Here is a 14,848-nt window from a genome sequence, read left to right on the forward strand (position 1 = left end):
ATAGTCCTTAGAGCCATTTGAACCATTTGATCATTAATAGGCCATAGTCGAGAGGTTACTTCGTTCACAATATCTTGCACCGGCAACACTTTCGCTATTGTGCACAGCTATAGAGGCAGGATGGCTCAGTATTTTTTCAGGGGCTTCCAATGTCGTGGTGAAACCATGCCACATCGATTTGCTGTTCTAGGTCACGCAAAATCAGTTCCGACTCGGCATTAGTTGGAAACTCACGACTTTTGTCTCCTCAGTGTAAATGGCACATGCACTTCCGACCCACCCCATAAATGCTGACGTCCCTAGACCCTTCCTTGGGCAACTGGAGCTGACGCTTCTGTCATTTTGGTTTCCGGCAAGCCTGGCACACACCACAGATCTGGAACTAATGGATGACGGCGTGGGCGCGGTCCTCCGGTCAGATTCTCAGGATAAAGCGCGTGTCAATACCCTAACAAGTCCCACGTGTTGCACCGCTAGATGGCGGACTCGCTACTCCTGTTTTATGTGCAACCAAACCTGCTCTAACCTGTTTCGTTGGTGTCGGATGTACCACCCCCTTAAACTCATCGGACACGCTTCACTGACCACTCAGATAGTTGCGATATAAAGCACCAGTGCCCGAATTAATCCCTGCTTGCACCTGGGACGCATTTACATAACCGGCTCTTTAGGCAGCACTGGAGCTGCCCTGCGAAAATTTAAAATAAAAGAAATTGCCCGCATCTCGTGGTCGTGCGGTAGCGTTCTCGCTTCCCACGCCCGGGTTCCCGGGTTCGATTCCCGGCGGGGTCAGGGATTTTCTCTGCCTCGTGATGGCTGGGTGTTGTGTGCTGTCCTTAGGTTAGTTAGGTTTAAGTAGTTCTAAGTTCTAGGGGACTGATGACCATAGATGTTAAGTCCCATAGTGCTCAGAGCCATTTGAACCATAAAAGAAATTCTTTATTTTCAAAGTGTCGCTACAATCGTAAAAGATGCAGGAATAATTATTTTTTAAGTTACTAGGGTTCCATAACACTTAAGGGTTAAAACACTTCTTTAGTTAGGCTGAAGGCCCAAAGAATCAGACACTTCGAGAGCAAACAGTTCAAATCTGCTAAAGGCCCAACACTTAAAATTCAACAACATTAAAACCTTTAAAATGCCAAAGGTCTTACGTGAAACAGTTCTTTAAATTAGGCTGAAGGCTTAAGGGGCTCCGGAACGCCCTATACTTGCAATGTTAAAATAACGCTTATAAATTACATCTTTCCTCACGAAGTATTTGAGGTAGGAAGTTGAACTTTTTACAGATTATTTATTAGAATATGGGCTACAATTTAACACAGGGAGTTTACAAAATTTTAGTTCAGTTATTAAAAATGATTTTTTTTCAATTGTAATGAAAATTCACAACATTTTTTTGCAATTTTTTATTTATATATTCAAAAATATACAGTTTTTTGAAAAAGGGCTGTGTTAAATTATGCAGAAGGTACTGTGTAACATTTACTGAAAGTTTGAAACAAATATGTTTGGAAGATCCTTAGAAAACATGTAATTAGTATGAGAAAATAAAAGTTTTGGGAATCGAGCGACAAAGATTGGATTAACTTTTTAGTGCATTCCAGGTCCATAGGATGGATTATCTTCATCCTCTGCAAACTCCTCCTCCAGCTTCCTCTTGTTCCTCCTCCTGTTTACTCTTGCTTGTATTTCTAGACTCTTTACAGCCCTGTCTGCAGCCCGAAGGCGTTCCTTGTCTAAAGCAAGCATCGCTCGTACCATGTTGGAACCTATCTTCATTCCCATACTTCTAAATACCTTTGGCTTTCCAACATTTCTCCTTTTCTTAAAAGCCTTCAGAGGATTTCTAATAACTTTACTTTTACTCATTATTATACTTCAACAAAACAGAGACTCAAGAAACAGAATTAATTACGAAGATTTTCGAGATAACGACAGAGTAAATAAACATGAAACAATCGACAATCACACCAGCGATATATATTGAACCATCACAGGTTAGCCACAACACATACTTTATCTCACATCACTAAAATGTACCTGATGAACACGGACGTTAATAATAACACCATTTGACAGCAGTTTAACAGCGCCACAGTGGGTCACGCCCATGTAGAACACATTTCAAAAAAAATTTAAAAATAGTTATAGTCTTCGAAATTGAATAAATTATATATCTATTAAAAGGTAATAGTCTGCAGATTCAGAAAACGCAAAAAAGTAAAAATTGAACTTTTCATGATTTTGAGCCTTTCCGGAGCCCCTTAAAGAATCTTACGCCTTAAGGGAAAAACAATTTAAAAAAATCGGCTGGAAGCCATTCAAGTACAAACAAAAAGAACAAATAAAAAAAAGGCAGTACACCCAAGGCCGCTCAGATGTTCGAGGGTCGGCCTGGAATTCAAACACTAACGCTCGCTTAGGTGAGACAGGCAGTCGGGCCAACCATTCACGATGCGACGACAACCCAACCGACCGACAGTCAACGGACCCCCACCGACAATACAACTTCCAATTCATCCGACCAGGGCACAACAGGGAGTTCAATGGAAGAACGTAGAAGATATTGGCGCCCACAACCAATCATACATGAAGCTGTCAAACTACACACCGTGCTGGACAACATCAACACGATGAGGAAACTACACTGCCTGAAATTTGCGTCAACGGCCAGAGCAGGTAACCGGAACGTTAACAGCCACAAGGCAGTAGATTCCGCTGGTGCACTTCAATTAAAATAACCAAATACAGTGAAACTCCACCGGAGGGTGGCTAAAATTTTCCTACTTGAAAACCACATTGTTGCTAGCGGGAATATTGCAACAGCTGACTACGCACTCCAAACGACACAATGTGAACAGTCTTTACTTGCTGGTAGATTAAATCAAATCTCAATTTTCGTGTCCAGGGTCGGTAAGCCACGGACCTCGTAGCAATGGGAACATCCCCACACACTCCCACACTGCATAGAGACCGCCAGCAGCCCCAGCCAAACCACGTACTGCGGAGACTTCCTCGGTGCTCCACGCCAACCGACCGACTGCCCATGCCCGGAAACGATGAAAGGACCAAATATACGTCGGCCGATGCGACGACCAACCAACGGTCGTCCTGCTCCAACCACTCTTCGTCGGACAGTTCATGTGTGTCGCCAGCGGTCGGCGATCACTGGCTGTCGGCGCCTCACCGGCGCTCCGTCCCCCGCCTTCACTGCTGCTGCGTCCCGACTGCACTGCTGGTCCGTCTCCAACTGACTGCCACACACACGACGACCCGGAAATACGAGGGCAGTTCAATAAGTAATGCAACACTTTTTTTCTCGGCCAATTTTGGTTGAAAAAACCGGAAATTTCTTGTGGAATATTTTCAAACATTCCCGCTTCGTCTCGTATAGTTTCATTGACTTCCTACAGGTGGCAGCGCTGTACGGAGCTGTTAAAATGGCGTCTGTAACGGATGTGCGTTGCAAACAACGGGCAGTGATCGAGTTTCTTTTGCCGGAAAACCAGGGCATCTCAGATATTCATAGGCGCTTGCAGAATGTCTACGGTGATCTGGCAGTGGACAAAAGCTCGGTGAGTCGTTGGGCAAAGCGTGTGTCATCATCGCCGCAAGGTCAAGCAAGACTGTCTGATCTCCCGCGTGCGGGCCGGCCGTGCACAGCTGTCACTCCTGCAATGGCGGAGCGTGCGAACACACTCGTTCGAGATGATCGACGGATCACCGTCAAACAACTCAGTGCTCAACTTGACATCTCCGTTGGTAGTGCTGTCACAATTGTTCACCAGTTGGGATATTCAAAGGTTTGTTCCCGTTGGGTCCCTCGTTGTCTAACCGAACACCATAAAGAGCAAAGGAGAACCATCTGTGCGGAATTGCTTGCTCGTCATGTGGCTGAGGGTGACAATTTCTTGTCAAAGATTGTTAGAGGCGATGAAACATGGGTTCATCACTTCGAACCTGAAACAAAACGGCAATCAATGGAGTGGCGCCACACCAACTCCCCTACCAAGAAAAAGTTTAAAGCCATACCCTCAGCCGGTAAAGTCACGGTTACAGTCTTCTGGGACGCTGAAGGGGTTATTCTGTTCGATGTCCTTCCCCACGGTCAAACGATCAACTCTGAAGTGTATTGTGCTACTCTTCAGAAACTGAAGAAACGACTTCAGCGTGTTCGTAGGCACAAAAATCAGAACGAACTTCTCCTTCTTCATGACAACGCAAGACCTCACACAAGTCTTCGCACCCGAGAGGAGCTCACAAAACATCAGTGGACTGTTCTTCCTCATGCACCCTACAGCCCCGATCTCGCACCGTCGAATTTCCATATGTTTGGCCCAATGAATGACGCAATCCGTGGGACGCACTACGCGGATGATGAAGAAGTTATTGATGCAGTACGACGTTGGCTCCGACATCGACCAGTGGAATGGTACCGTGCAGGCATATAGGCCCTCATTTCAAGGTGGCGTAAGGCCGTAGCATTGAATGGAGATTACGTTGAAAAATAGTGTTGTGTAGCTAAAAGATTGGGGAATAACCTGGTGTATTTCAATGCTGAATAAAACAACCCCTGTTTCAGAAAAAAAATGTGTTGCATTACTTATTGAACTGCCCTCGTACTATCGGTCGCTCCAGAGATGGTACGACAGTGCACTTATCGATACGCGCTGCTGCTGCCACTCACGGGCAAGTAAGGCAGGAAGTTAGTGACGCCAGTAAACTGAATAAGAAAACGAGACGGCAGTCCCGTAATAGAAGATGACAAACAATAAATGTCTCACTCGCGTTTTTACTGAGATGTCGGGACCAGCAAACTACACCAACATTCCCTGAGTTCACTTATTCGTCGAGCCAGCACGGCACTGGTGCGAGAAGGAATCGCTTATAGCAGACGAGAATTAGGCAGAGTTTCGAGGAGTTCGCTTTGACTACATCTGAACACTTCGTCGCGTCCGTCAGTGGATTTCTGGGAGCGGGTGGACGACGCTACACGGTCAGTTTCGGACTGGACGAGGCAGCAGGCCGAGGTGAGTCAAACTTCCAAGTTCTGTCGCTTTACACGCCAATCATCGCAAGAATGTAAACCGTCTGGACGTACTGTGTTTAATCTCACAGATAAACGATTGAGTGACGCTACGATATCAGTGTTGGACTACATTTAGGGGCCCCTCCAAAGACCTTGTCTATCGAGGATTTCGTCAGTGTTGTGTACATAGTTCCATGTAGTCAGCGCGTACACAACCTTCCCACTAGAGCGCGCCCCGCTAAGCACAACAGCGCAGGCGCAGCGCTCGTCCGTCTCCGCACTACGAGTTGGCGCTGCCATAGAGACGGACCAAATTCTGCTTCCGCCGATCCGCGTATTAATACGTAATGCAGTCAATGAGATTGCGGCTAACGTAGAACCTTTTCTCCTCACGGATCACACTCGCGCAGTGATACCTGAACGCACGAGGTATTATAACGAGTGTACAGACCTCCGATTAGTCAGTCTTCATTTGTCTGCACCAGTCTGCATTTGTCTGCACCAGTCTGTACCAGTCTGCATTAGTCTGTACCAGTCTGTACGAGTTCTACATTTGCCTGTACCAGTCTATAATCAAGTTTCAGTCTGCGCCTAATAAGATTACCATATTCCTGTACATAGCCATGAAGATAAATGTGTAGACACTTTTGTCAAGTATCAGAGATATATGTGAGAATAAGATTAACGTACCAATACGAAAGGAACTTCAGATTGTCAATTGTAAATAGCATCCAGAACCAAGTTAAGTAATTTTTATGCTTGTTATTATTTTAGTAAATGTGCGTGAAAATTAATCAAGTTCTGTTTAAAGTTGGTCACCGTCAATCTGCTACTCTAAGCGTGTAAGTGGAATTTCTATCGTCTGACCTAACGGCAGAAGATAAACACGCCACGATAAGGCCACGAGACATATTGCTGACACTCGCCTACTTCGTTAGAGCGACAAGTCAAATAATCTGATGGTGTGTGTACCGAAGATCTTACGGTACGCACACGACAGTCAGCGTCATTGAGCAAACTTCCGAGGGTGACTGCTGAAGAAAAAGGCCGAGAGGCTCTCAGTGCCGTAACCACGACGTCCGCCCCGAAGCAGAACATCAACACTGAGGAAAACTCTCAGTTCCTCAAGAGAAGACACAGAAATAGCGATTTTACCTGCTGACAAAGGGAAACGCTAGTGATCTTCTGCCTGCAACATCTTACTTTGGCAAGATGATCGATTTAGTGCAGGACTCAGTGCATCATTGTCTGCAGAAGGATCGAGCTGATGCAATACAACGGAAGACATCCGAACTCCTCAAATCCAACCAGTTTCCTGAAAAGAAGAGCTTAACAGTACAATCGCCAATTCGACCACGGCTTTGTGCGCTGCCTGTATCTAACACATGGATGTAGTCTTTCGCCCGTATTGTTCAGTCTGTACATCGAAGAAGCAGTGATGGAAATAAAACAAAGGTCCAGGAGTGGCATAAAAGATGAAAAGATATCGGTGATAAGATTCTTTAATAATACTGCTATCCTGAGTGAAAGTGAAGAAAAAAATGGTTCAAATGGCTCTGAGCACTATGCGACAACTTCTCAGGTCATCAGTCGCCTAGAACTTAGAACTAATTAAACCTAACTAACCTAAGGACATCATACACATCCATGCCCGAGGCAGGATTCGAACCTGCGACCGTAGCGGTCGCTCGGCTCCAGACTATAGCGCCTAGAACCGCAAGGCCACTCCGGCCTGCCGAAAGTGAAGAAGATTTACATGATCTGCTGAATGGAATGAACAGTCTAATGAGTACAGAATATGGATTGAGAGTAAATCGAAGAAAGACGAAAGTAATGTGTAGTATCAGAAATGAGAATACCGACAAACTTAGCATCAGGATTGATGGTCCTGAAGTAGATGAAGGAATTCTGGTACCTAGGCAACAAAATAATCAATGGACAGAGTATGGAGGACATCAGATGCAGACTAGCACTGGAAAAAAGGGCATTTCTGGCCTAGATAAGTCTACTAGTGTCAGATGTAGGCAGCAATTTTCGAAAGGGTTGCACTTCTGCCGCGTTGAACGATTTTCAGTCGTCGTTAGTCCCGTTCTTGCAGAATCCTTGTCCGGCCGCAGCGATGTCGGAGATTTGATGTTACTCACGGTACACTCGCGAGATGGTCGTACGGGGTAATCTTCACTTCATCGCTACCTCGGAGATGCTGCGTCCCACCGCTCGTTCGCCGACTATAACAACGCGTTCAAACTCACTCACATCTTGATAACCTGCCATCGTAACAGCAGTAACCGATGCGTAGACGATTTTTTTTTGTTTATATTTAATCGAATTTTTGTGTTTCTCACAAATTGCAACACCTTCTAAACTTTTCAAACTACACTCCTGGAAATGGAAAAAAGAACACATTGACACCGGTGTGTCAGACCCACCATACTTGCTCCGGACACTGCGAGAGGGCTGTACAAGCAATGATCACACGCACGGCACAGCGGACACACCAGGAACCGCGGTGTTGGCCGTCGAATGGCGCTAGCTGCGCAGCATTTGTGCACCGCCGCCGTCAGTGTCAGCCAGTTTGCCGTGGCATACGGAGCTCCATCGCAGTCTTTAACACTGGTAGCATGCCGCGACAGCGTGGACGTGAACCGTATGTGCAGTTGACGGACTTTGAGCGAGGGCGTATAGTGGGCATGCGGGAGGCCGGGTGGACGTACCGCCGAATTGCTCAACACGTGGGGCGTGAGGTCTCCACAGTACATCGATGTTGTCGCCAGTGGTCGGCGGAAGGTGCACGTGCCCGTCGACTTGGGACCGGACCGCAGCGACGCACGGATGCACGCCAAGACCGTAGGATCCTACGCAGTGCCGTAGGGGACTGCACCGCCACTTCCCAGCAAATTAGGGACACTGTTGCTCCTGGGGTATCGGCGAGGACCATTCGCAACCGTCTCCATGAAGCTGGGCTACGGTCCCGCACACCGTTAGGCCGTCTTCCGCTCACGCCCCAACATCGTGCAGCCCGCCTCCAGTGGTGTCGCGACAGGCGTGAATGGAGGGACGAATGGAGACGTGTCGTCTTCAGCGATGAGAGTCGCTTCTGCCTTGGTGCCAATGATGGTCGTATGCGTGTTTGGCGCCGTGCAGGTGAGCGCCACAATCAGGACTGCATACGACCGAGGCACACAGGGCCAACACCCGGCATCATGGTGTGGGGAGCGATCTCCTACAATGGCCGTACACCACTGGTGATCGTCGAGGGGACACTGAATAGTGCACGGTACATCCAAACCGTCATCGAACCCATCGTTCTACCATTCCTAGACCGGCAAGGGAACTTGCTGTTCCAACAGGACAATGCACGTACGCATGTATCCCGTGCCACCCAACGTGCTCTAGAAGGTGTAAGTCAACTACCCTGGCCAGCAAGATCTCCGGATCTGTCCCCCATTGAGCATGTTTGGGACTGAATGAAGCGTCGTCTCACGCGGTCTGCACGTCCGGCACGAACGCTGGTCCAACTGAGGCGCCAGGTGGAAACGGCATGGCAAGCCGTTCCACAGGACTACATCCAGCATCTCTACGATCGTCTCCATGGGAGAATAGCAGCCTGCATTGCTGCGAAAGGTGGATATACACTGTACTAGTGCCGACATTGTGCATGCTCTGTTGCCTGTGTCTATGTGCCTGTGGTTCTGTCAGTGTGATCATGTGATGTATCTGACCCCAGGAATGTGTCAATAAAGTTTCCCCTTCCTGGGACAATGAATTCACGGTGTTCTTATTTCAATTTCCAGGAGTGTACTTAAGGCCATAGAACTTTAGCCTTTTCCGAATGTGACCAAAAAGCGATTCTGGGAGCTGGAGTCTGAAGTTTTTGTTAATCATACCTTTTGCGTTCTTGTGGAGATATTTGCATAGCAACTTTCATCCCCTGACGAATATTTCTTTATATCGAACCAAGAAGTGAAATAGTATGATATATATAGCTTTCAATTTTTTTTAAGGTAACGAAATATTTTCTTATAAATTTTCATCCCCCGTTGCATTGCCTTAGGGGTTGAATGTCCAGAAACGCTGAAACACGTATTTTTTGTTTCTAATTGACATGTCAAATACCAACTGTCATAGATGTAGCCTTAAAAATCCCTTACTAATACTTTACCAATTATTTAATGAGAAAAAAAAAATAACCCACTATTTTACCCCCTTAGCGGTTGAATTTCCAAAATTGCTGAAATACGTATTTTTTATTTTCTGACTGAGAAACCCGTTTTATTAGTTCTAGCTTCAAAATTCCCTTAATAGCGGCAGACTTTCAGAAAGCCTTTTATCGCCTATTTCACCTTCTTAGGAGTGGAATTTCGGACAATCTCTTCTTAAGCGATAGCTACAATATAAGATCCACACCCTCTCCCAATTTCAAGTTTCTGTTATTAGCGGTTTGGAATTGCCAGTGATGATTCAGTGAATGCCTGATGCTGTTTTCCCCTTAGGGGTTGAATTTCCAAAAACAGTGATAGGTGTATGTTTTATGTCTAACAGAGAAGCCAAGCACAAATTTTCATAGATTTAGCTTCAAAAATGCTTGCACAATGAAATATTTCCATAAAAAATTTTATCCCCCGTCTCACCCCATTAGGGACGTATTTTCAAAAACAATGAAGCGTTTTTTTGATTTCCAACTGGGAAGCCAAATTTAAATTTTTATGGATTTAGCTTTAAAAATGGTTTCATAATAAAATAATTTCATAAAAAGATCTCATCCCCTATTTCATTCTCTTAGGGGTTGAATTTTCAAAAACGTTTGTTATTTGTAACCGAGAAGTTAGAAACCAACGTTCATAAATGTAGCTTTAAACGTACTTTAGTAGTTCTTTAATAATTATATATTTTCAATAAAAACTTTCACCCATTATTTCACCCCCATGGAGTTAAATTTCCAAATGTGCTGAAACACTCATTTCTTTATTTCTGACAGAGAAACCAAATACAACTTTAGGGCTTGTAGAGAGAAGGTAGTATTTTGAATGGGAATCCATGTCCGCTAACGTATCTTTTCCGTGCTACAACCATTGGAAACGAAGTTGATAGCGCGAACACTTTTACGAGTTATACAATTCCACTCATTAATAATCAAACAAACAGAAAGGAAACTTAATCAGTTTTCATGAAAACTGTTGTTTGCAGCCAATTTACGTGCGCGGCTTCTCGTTGCTGCACCACAGCCGCCCCTGCTGGCCGTGAAGGTACGGATTTCTCAAAGGCTTTGCGTAATTGTAACGAAAAGGGTGTGATGGAATCCTACGTTACGGAGAACGGTCTTGAAGGCGCTGAGCACCTCTTCCGTTACTGCGAGCTTCGCCATACTGAAGGGCCATGCCAGCGTATTCTGCAAACGTGTACTCTGCCATGTTGCTCTATCACTCAGAGACACGTGAATGAGGTTCGAACCGTGTCAGATATGTAGGTCAGACGTCGGATGACATCAGAAAATCCGGCGTAACCAACCGCCCAGCATGGTTACCCAGTTGCATACCTCGCTAGCAAACACGTTATCAAACGCCTGTAGCAAGGGAACGGTGTGTTTCCAGACATGGGTTCCAAAATGTTGTCTATTCGGTTCCCTCTACTAGAAGTTGCTACGCAGAATTTTGGTGTGCCCTGTATACAGGTGTTTCCGAAACAGCGTGCAAAAATGTTACAGGAAAACTACACTCCTGGAAATGGAAAAAAGAACACATTGACACCGGTGTGTCAGACCCACCATACTTGCTCCGGACACTGCGAGAGGGCTGTACAAGCAATGATCACACGCACGGCACAGCGGACACACCAGGAACCGCGGTGTTGGCCGTCGAATGGCGCTAGCTGCGCAGCATTTGTGCACCGCCGCCGTCAGTGTCAGCCAGTTTGCCGTGGCATACGGAGCTCCATCGCAGTCTTTAACACTGGTAGCATGCCGCGACAGCGTGGACGTGAACCGTATGTGCAGTTGACGGACTTTGAGCGAGGGCGTATAGTGGGCATGCGGGAGGCCGGGTGGACGTACCACCGAATTGCTCAACACGTGGGGCGTGAGGTCTCCACAGTACATCGATGTTGTCGCCAGTGGTCGGCGGAAGGTGCACGTGCCCGTCGACCTGGGACCGGACCGCAGCGACGCACGGATGCACGCCAAGACCGTAGGATCCTACGCAGTGCCGTAGGGGACCGCACCGCCACTTCCCAGCAAATTAGGGACACTGTTGCTCCTGGGGTATCGGCGAGGACCATTCGCAACCGTCTCCATGAAGCTGGGCTATGGTCCCACACACCGTTAGGCCGTCTTCCGCTCACGCCCCAACATCGTGCAGCCCGCCTCCAGTGGTGTCGCGACAGGCGTGAATGGAGGGACGAATGGAGACGTGTCGTCTTCAGCGATGAGAGTCGCTTCTGCCTTGGTGCCAATGATGGTCGTATGCGTGTTTGGCGCCGTGCAGGTGAGCGCCACAATCAGGACTGCATACGACCGAGGCACACACGGCCAACACCCGGCATCATGGTGTGGGGAGCGATCTCCTACACTGGCCGTACACCACTGGTGATCGTCGAGGGGACACTGAATAGTGCACGGTACATCCAAACCGTCATCGAACCCATCGTTCTACCATTCCTAGACCGGCAAGGGAACTTGCTGTTCCAACAGGACAATGCACGTCCGCATGTATCCCGTGCCACCCAACGTGCTCTAGAAGGTGTAAGTCAACTACCCTGGCCAGCAAGATCTCCGGATCTGTCCCCCATTGAGCATGTGTGGGACTGGATGAAGCGTCGTCTCACGCGGTCTGCACGTCCAGCACGAACGCTGGTCCAACTGAGGCGCCAGGTGGAAATGGCATGACAAGCCGTTCCACAGGACTACATCCAGCATCTCTACGATCGTCTCCATGGGAGAATAGCAGCCTGCATTGCTGCGAAAGGTGGATATACACTGTACTAGTGCCGACATTGTGCATGCTCTGTTGCCTGTGTCTATGTGCCTGTGGTTTTGTCAGTGTGATCATGTGATGTATCTGACCCCAGGAATGTGTCAATAAAGTTTCCCCTTCCTGGGACAATGAATTCACGGTGTTCTTATTTCAATTTCCAGGAGTGTATTAAAATCTAAAAACCCGCCTCGATTGCGAAAAAAGCACCTAGTGTTAAGTGTTAACCCAGGTTTCAGCGTAGATAACTACACCTTCTTCATAACAACAATAAAACCCACCAGTGCCATTTACAAAGGTCTTCTTAGGCACTAGTGGGTTTTATTGTTGTTCTGAAGAAGGTGTAGTTATCTACGCTGAAACCTGGGTTAACACTTAACACTAGGTGCTGTTTTCGCAATCGAGGCGGGTTTTTAGTTTTTTAATACAAATGAAAGTTGGTATCTGATGGAAATTGTCTGGCCGAGGCAGATTGACAGAAACTGAAATAGACCTTCTTCAGAGTTATCATGGACTGGCCATTAAACAAACTGCACCTCTGAATGATGTTACAGCAATGATAAAAACTGTATGGGCCAGCTACTTTCATAAGTTGTCCACAGATGACCACCCCGTTCACGGACTTTGCCCTAAAGTAGCAGCGTCCTGGCGTGGTTACCAAAAAGCAAAAAAAAAGTGGTCAAATAAACCAACATAAGCATTCTCTTCCTAAGTCTGTTATGAACGAAATGAAACCAATGTTTAGAGACATGAGTCACCCTGTTTTGCTTAGTAAATGTCTTCATGAGGGCACTCAGAATACAAAAGAAAGTTTCAACCATTGCGTATGGGAAAGATTACCCAAGAATGTTTTTGTAGGACTAAACACGTTAAAAGTTGGTGTACTAGATGCAGTGATATGTTTCAATTATGGAGTGATAGGAAGGTTGAAAGTCCTGACAAATTTAGGCATAAAATGTGGCTCTAATATGGAAGATTAATTGCTTGCGTGTGACAGACAATGGGTGCACGAAGCTGAAAAATTCGCTCTTCATGTAACCAAAGAAGCAAGAAGTGCTAAAAGGAATGCCAAGAGGAAGCTTGGAGTTGAAGAAATGCTGCAGGATGAAGACTATGCTTCAGGAATGTTCTGAGGCATAGTTTAATCGGATTCATATCGTCTTTCACAATTTCCCATAAGTTGTATTTTTCAGAATTTAGGTACAAGTATTTCCTAAAGTTTATAAAGCATTGCTCTAATTTTTTTCTGTAACTTGCAATAGCCCATACATATGTAGTAGACCTAAGCTTTATTGCAGAATCAACTAAATTATAGAAAAAATACCATTTTTATTACGAAAAAAATTATAAAAATTAAAATGTGAGATGCGATATTTTTTATCATTGTGATATACGTAATAGATGGAATTTAATTTGGTACAGTACCTCAGCCATCATGTCATGCATATCTGGTAAAAATTTGGTCTTCTTCAAATGTATAACATTGGATTAAATGGTACCTCAATTTGAGGAAGCATTTTGGAAAAAAATTGCATCAATTTCTTTGTAGTTTTTTAAAGTAATCCTAATCAGGTTCAAAAGTACTCCAAACACCTCTGATTTGTTTAGAAAGTGTGCTGCATTACCTGATATCAACAAAAAGTCTCTAAACCATATACATTATAAACAGTGCCTGAAAGACATAGGTGTTGATTTTTACATAATATTGAGCCGGAAAAGTACCCGGCATCCTTAAGGAAATACGGAAGTAAACTTTTCTACTGCTTTGCCTAACATTACTGCTTTCCAGCTTATTTACAACTAACAAATGTACAGGTTTACAGGTACTGTGCTGTTTATTTACATGTACATTCTTTATTTCCTGCAAGGAAACATGGAGGACGAGACTGATTACTGTGGAGTCATGATGCAGGTTATGTGTACTTTACCTGTGTGTAAGGTAACCCCTGACAGAACATGTTATGAATCATGACAGACCCATTTATTACTCATTGGTATTCAGAGACGTACAGTAAAGTACAAGGAAGCAGCACCGGTACAGTTTCGCAGAACTCACTAACATCCACAATGTGTATGGGGATGCATGTTGCAATGCTCTCACTGCTGAAAGGTTGTACAGAGAACGATTACCCAACAGGCATCATCCGTCATGACGAGGGTTTATTTCTCTCGATCGAGGATTGTGGGAGACTGATTGGTTGGAAAGATGAAACGAGGGACCTGGCAACATGAGGACCATATCGCACATCCGATTATGAAGAGGAGATGCTGGAACGTATTGCAGCAGACCCCACTGCATGTGGAATGGGCACTACACATACTAGTGTGTGGCGAGTACTCCACGAACAACAATTGCACCTATCACCCACAGCGAGTCTATACAATGCTTGTGACTGACTGTCCGTCAAGGATTGCATTGTGTTTGGGGTTGCTCCATCAATGGATTCATCGACCAGACTTCCTCCACGTCGTGCTGTTTACAGACAAGGCCTCATTTGATCATGATGGTATTTTGAACAGCAGTAAAAGCCACGTGAGCGTTGAGGAAAGCCCTCTCGCTGTACTAGAGTCGCACCATCAACTACGTTTTCCTGTGAATATGTAGGTGACAATCTCATTGGGCTATATATTCTACCTGGCCATAGCCACCTCTACTTGAGGTTCATGCAAGTTCATGTGAGTTGTCGGAGAACATACCTTTCGCTGTTCACGGGACGGTGTGGATACGACGTGACGGTGGACCATCTCACTTCAGTGTGGAAGCCAGCAACTGTCCCAGTGTTGTATTTTATGGTCGCTGGATTGGAAGGGGAGGTCCTATTCCGTGCCCTGCCAGGCCACCCTATCTGAA

At 45.8% G+C, this 14,848-nt stretch overlaps 1 protein-coding gene across 1 annotated transcript in view; it reads left to right on the plus strand.

Moving 5' to 3' along the window:
• The first annotated feature begins 385 nt into the window (after window positions 1–385).
• The window catches only part of LOC126214950 (uncharacterized), a 154,881-nt gene continuing 140,418 nt past the window's right edge, over window positions 386–14,848 (plus strand). Inside the window, exon 1 of the mRNA XM_049941586.1 lies at window positions 386–414. Within this exon, the coding sequence (XP_049797543.1) occupies window positions 386–414 (29 nt within the window). The remainder of the gene's footprint in view (window positions 415–14,848) is intronic.

The sequence above is a fragment of the Schistocerca nitens genome, chromosome 12 (assembly GCF_023898315.1).
Source record: "Schistocerca nitens isolate TAMUIC-IGC-003100 chromosome 12, iqSchNite1.1, whole genome shotgun sequence".
NCBI lineage: Eukaryota > Metazoa > Arthropoda > Insecta > Orthoptera > Acrididae > Schistocerca > Schistocerca nitens.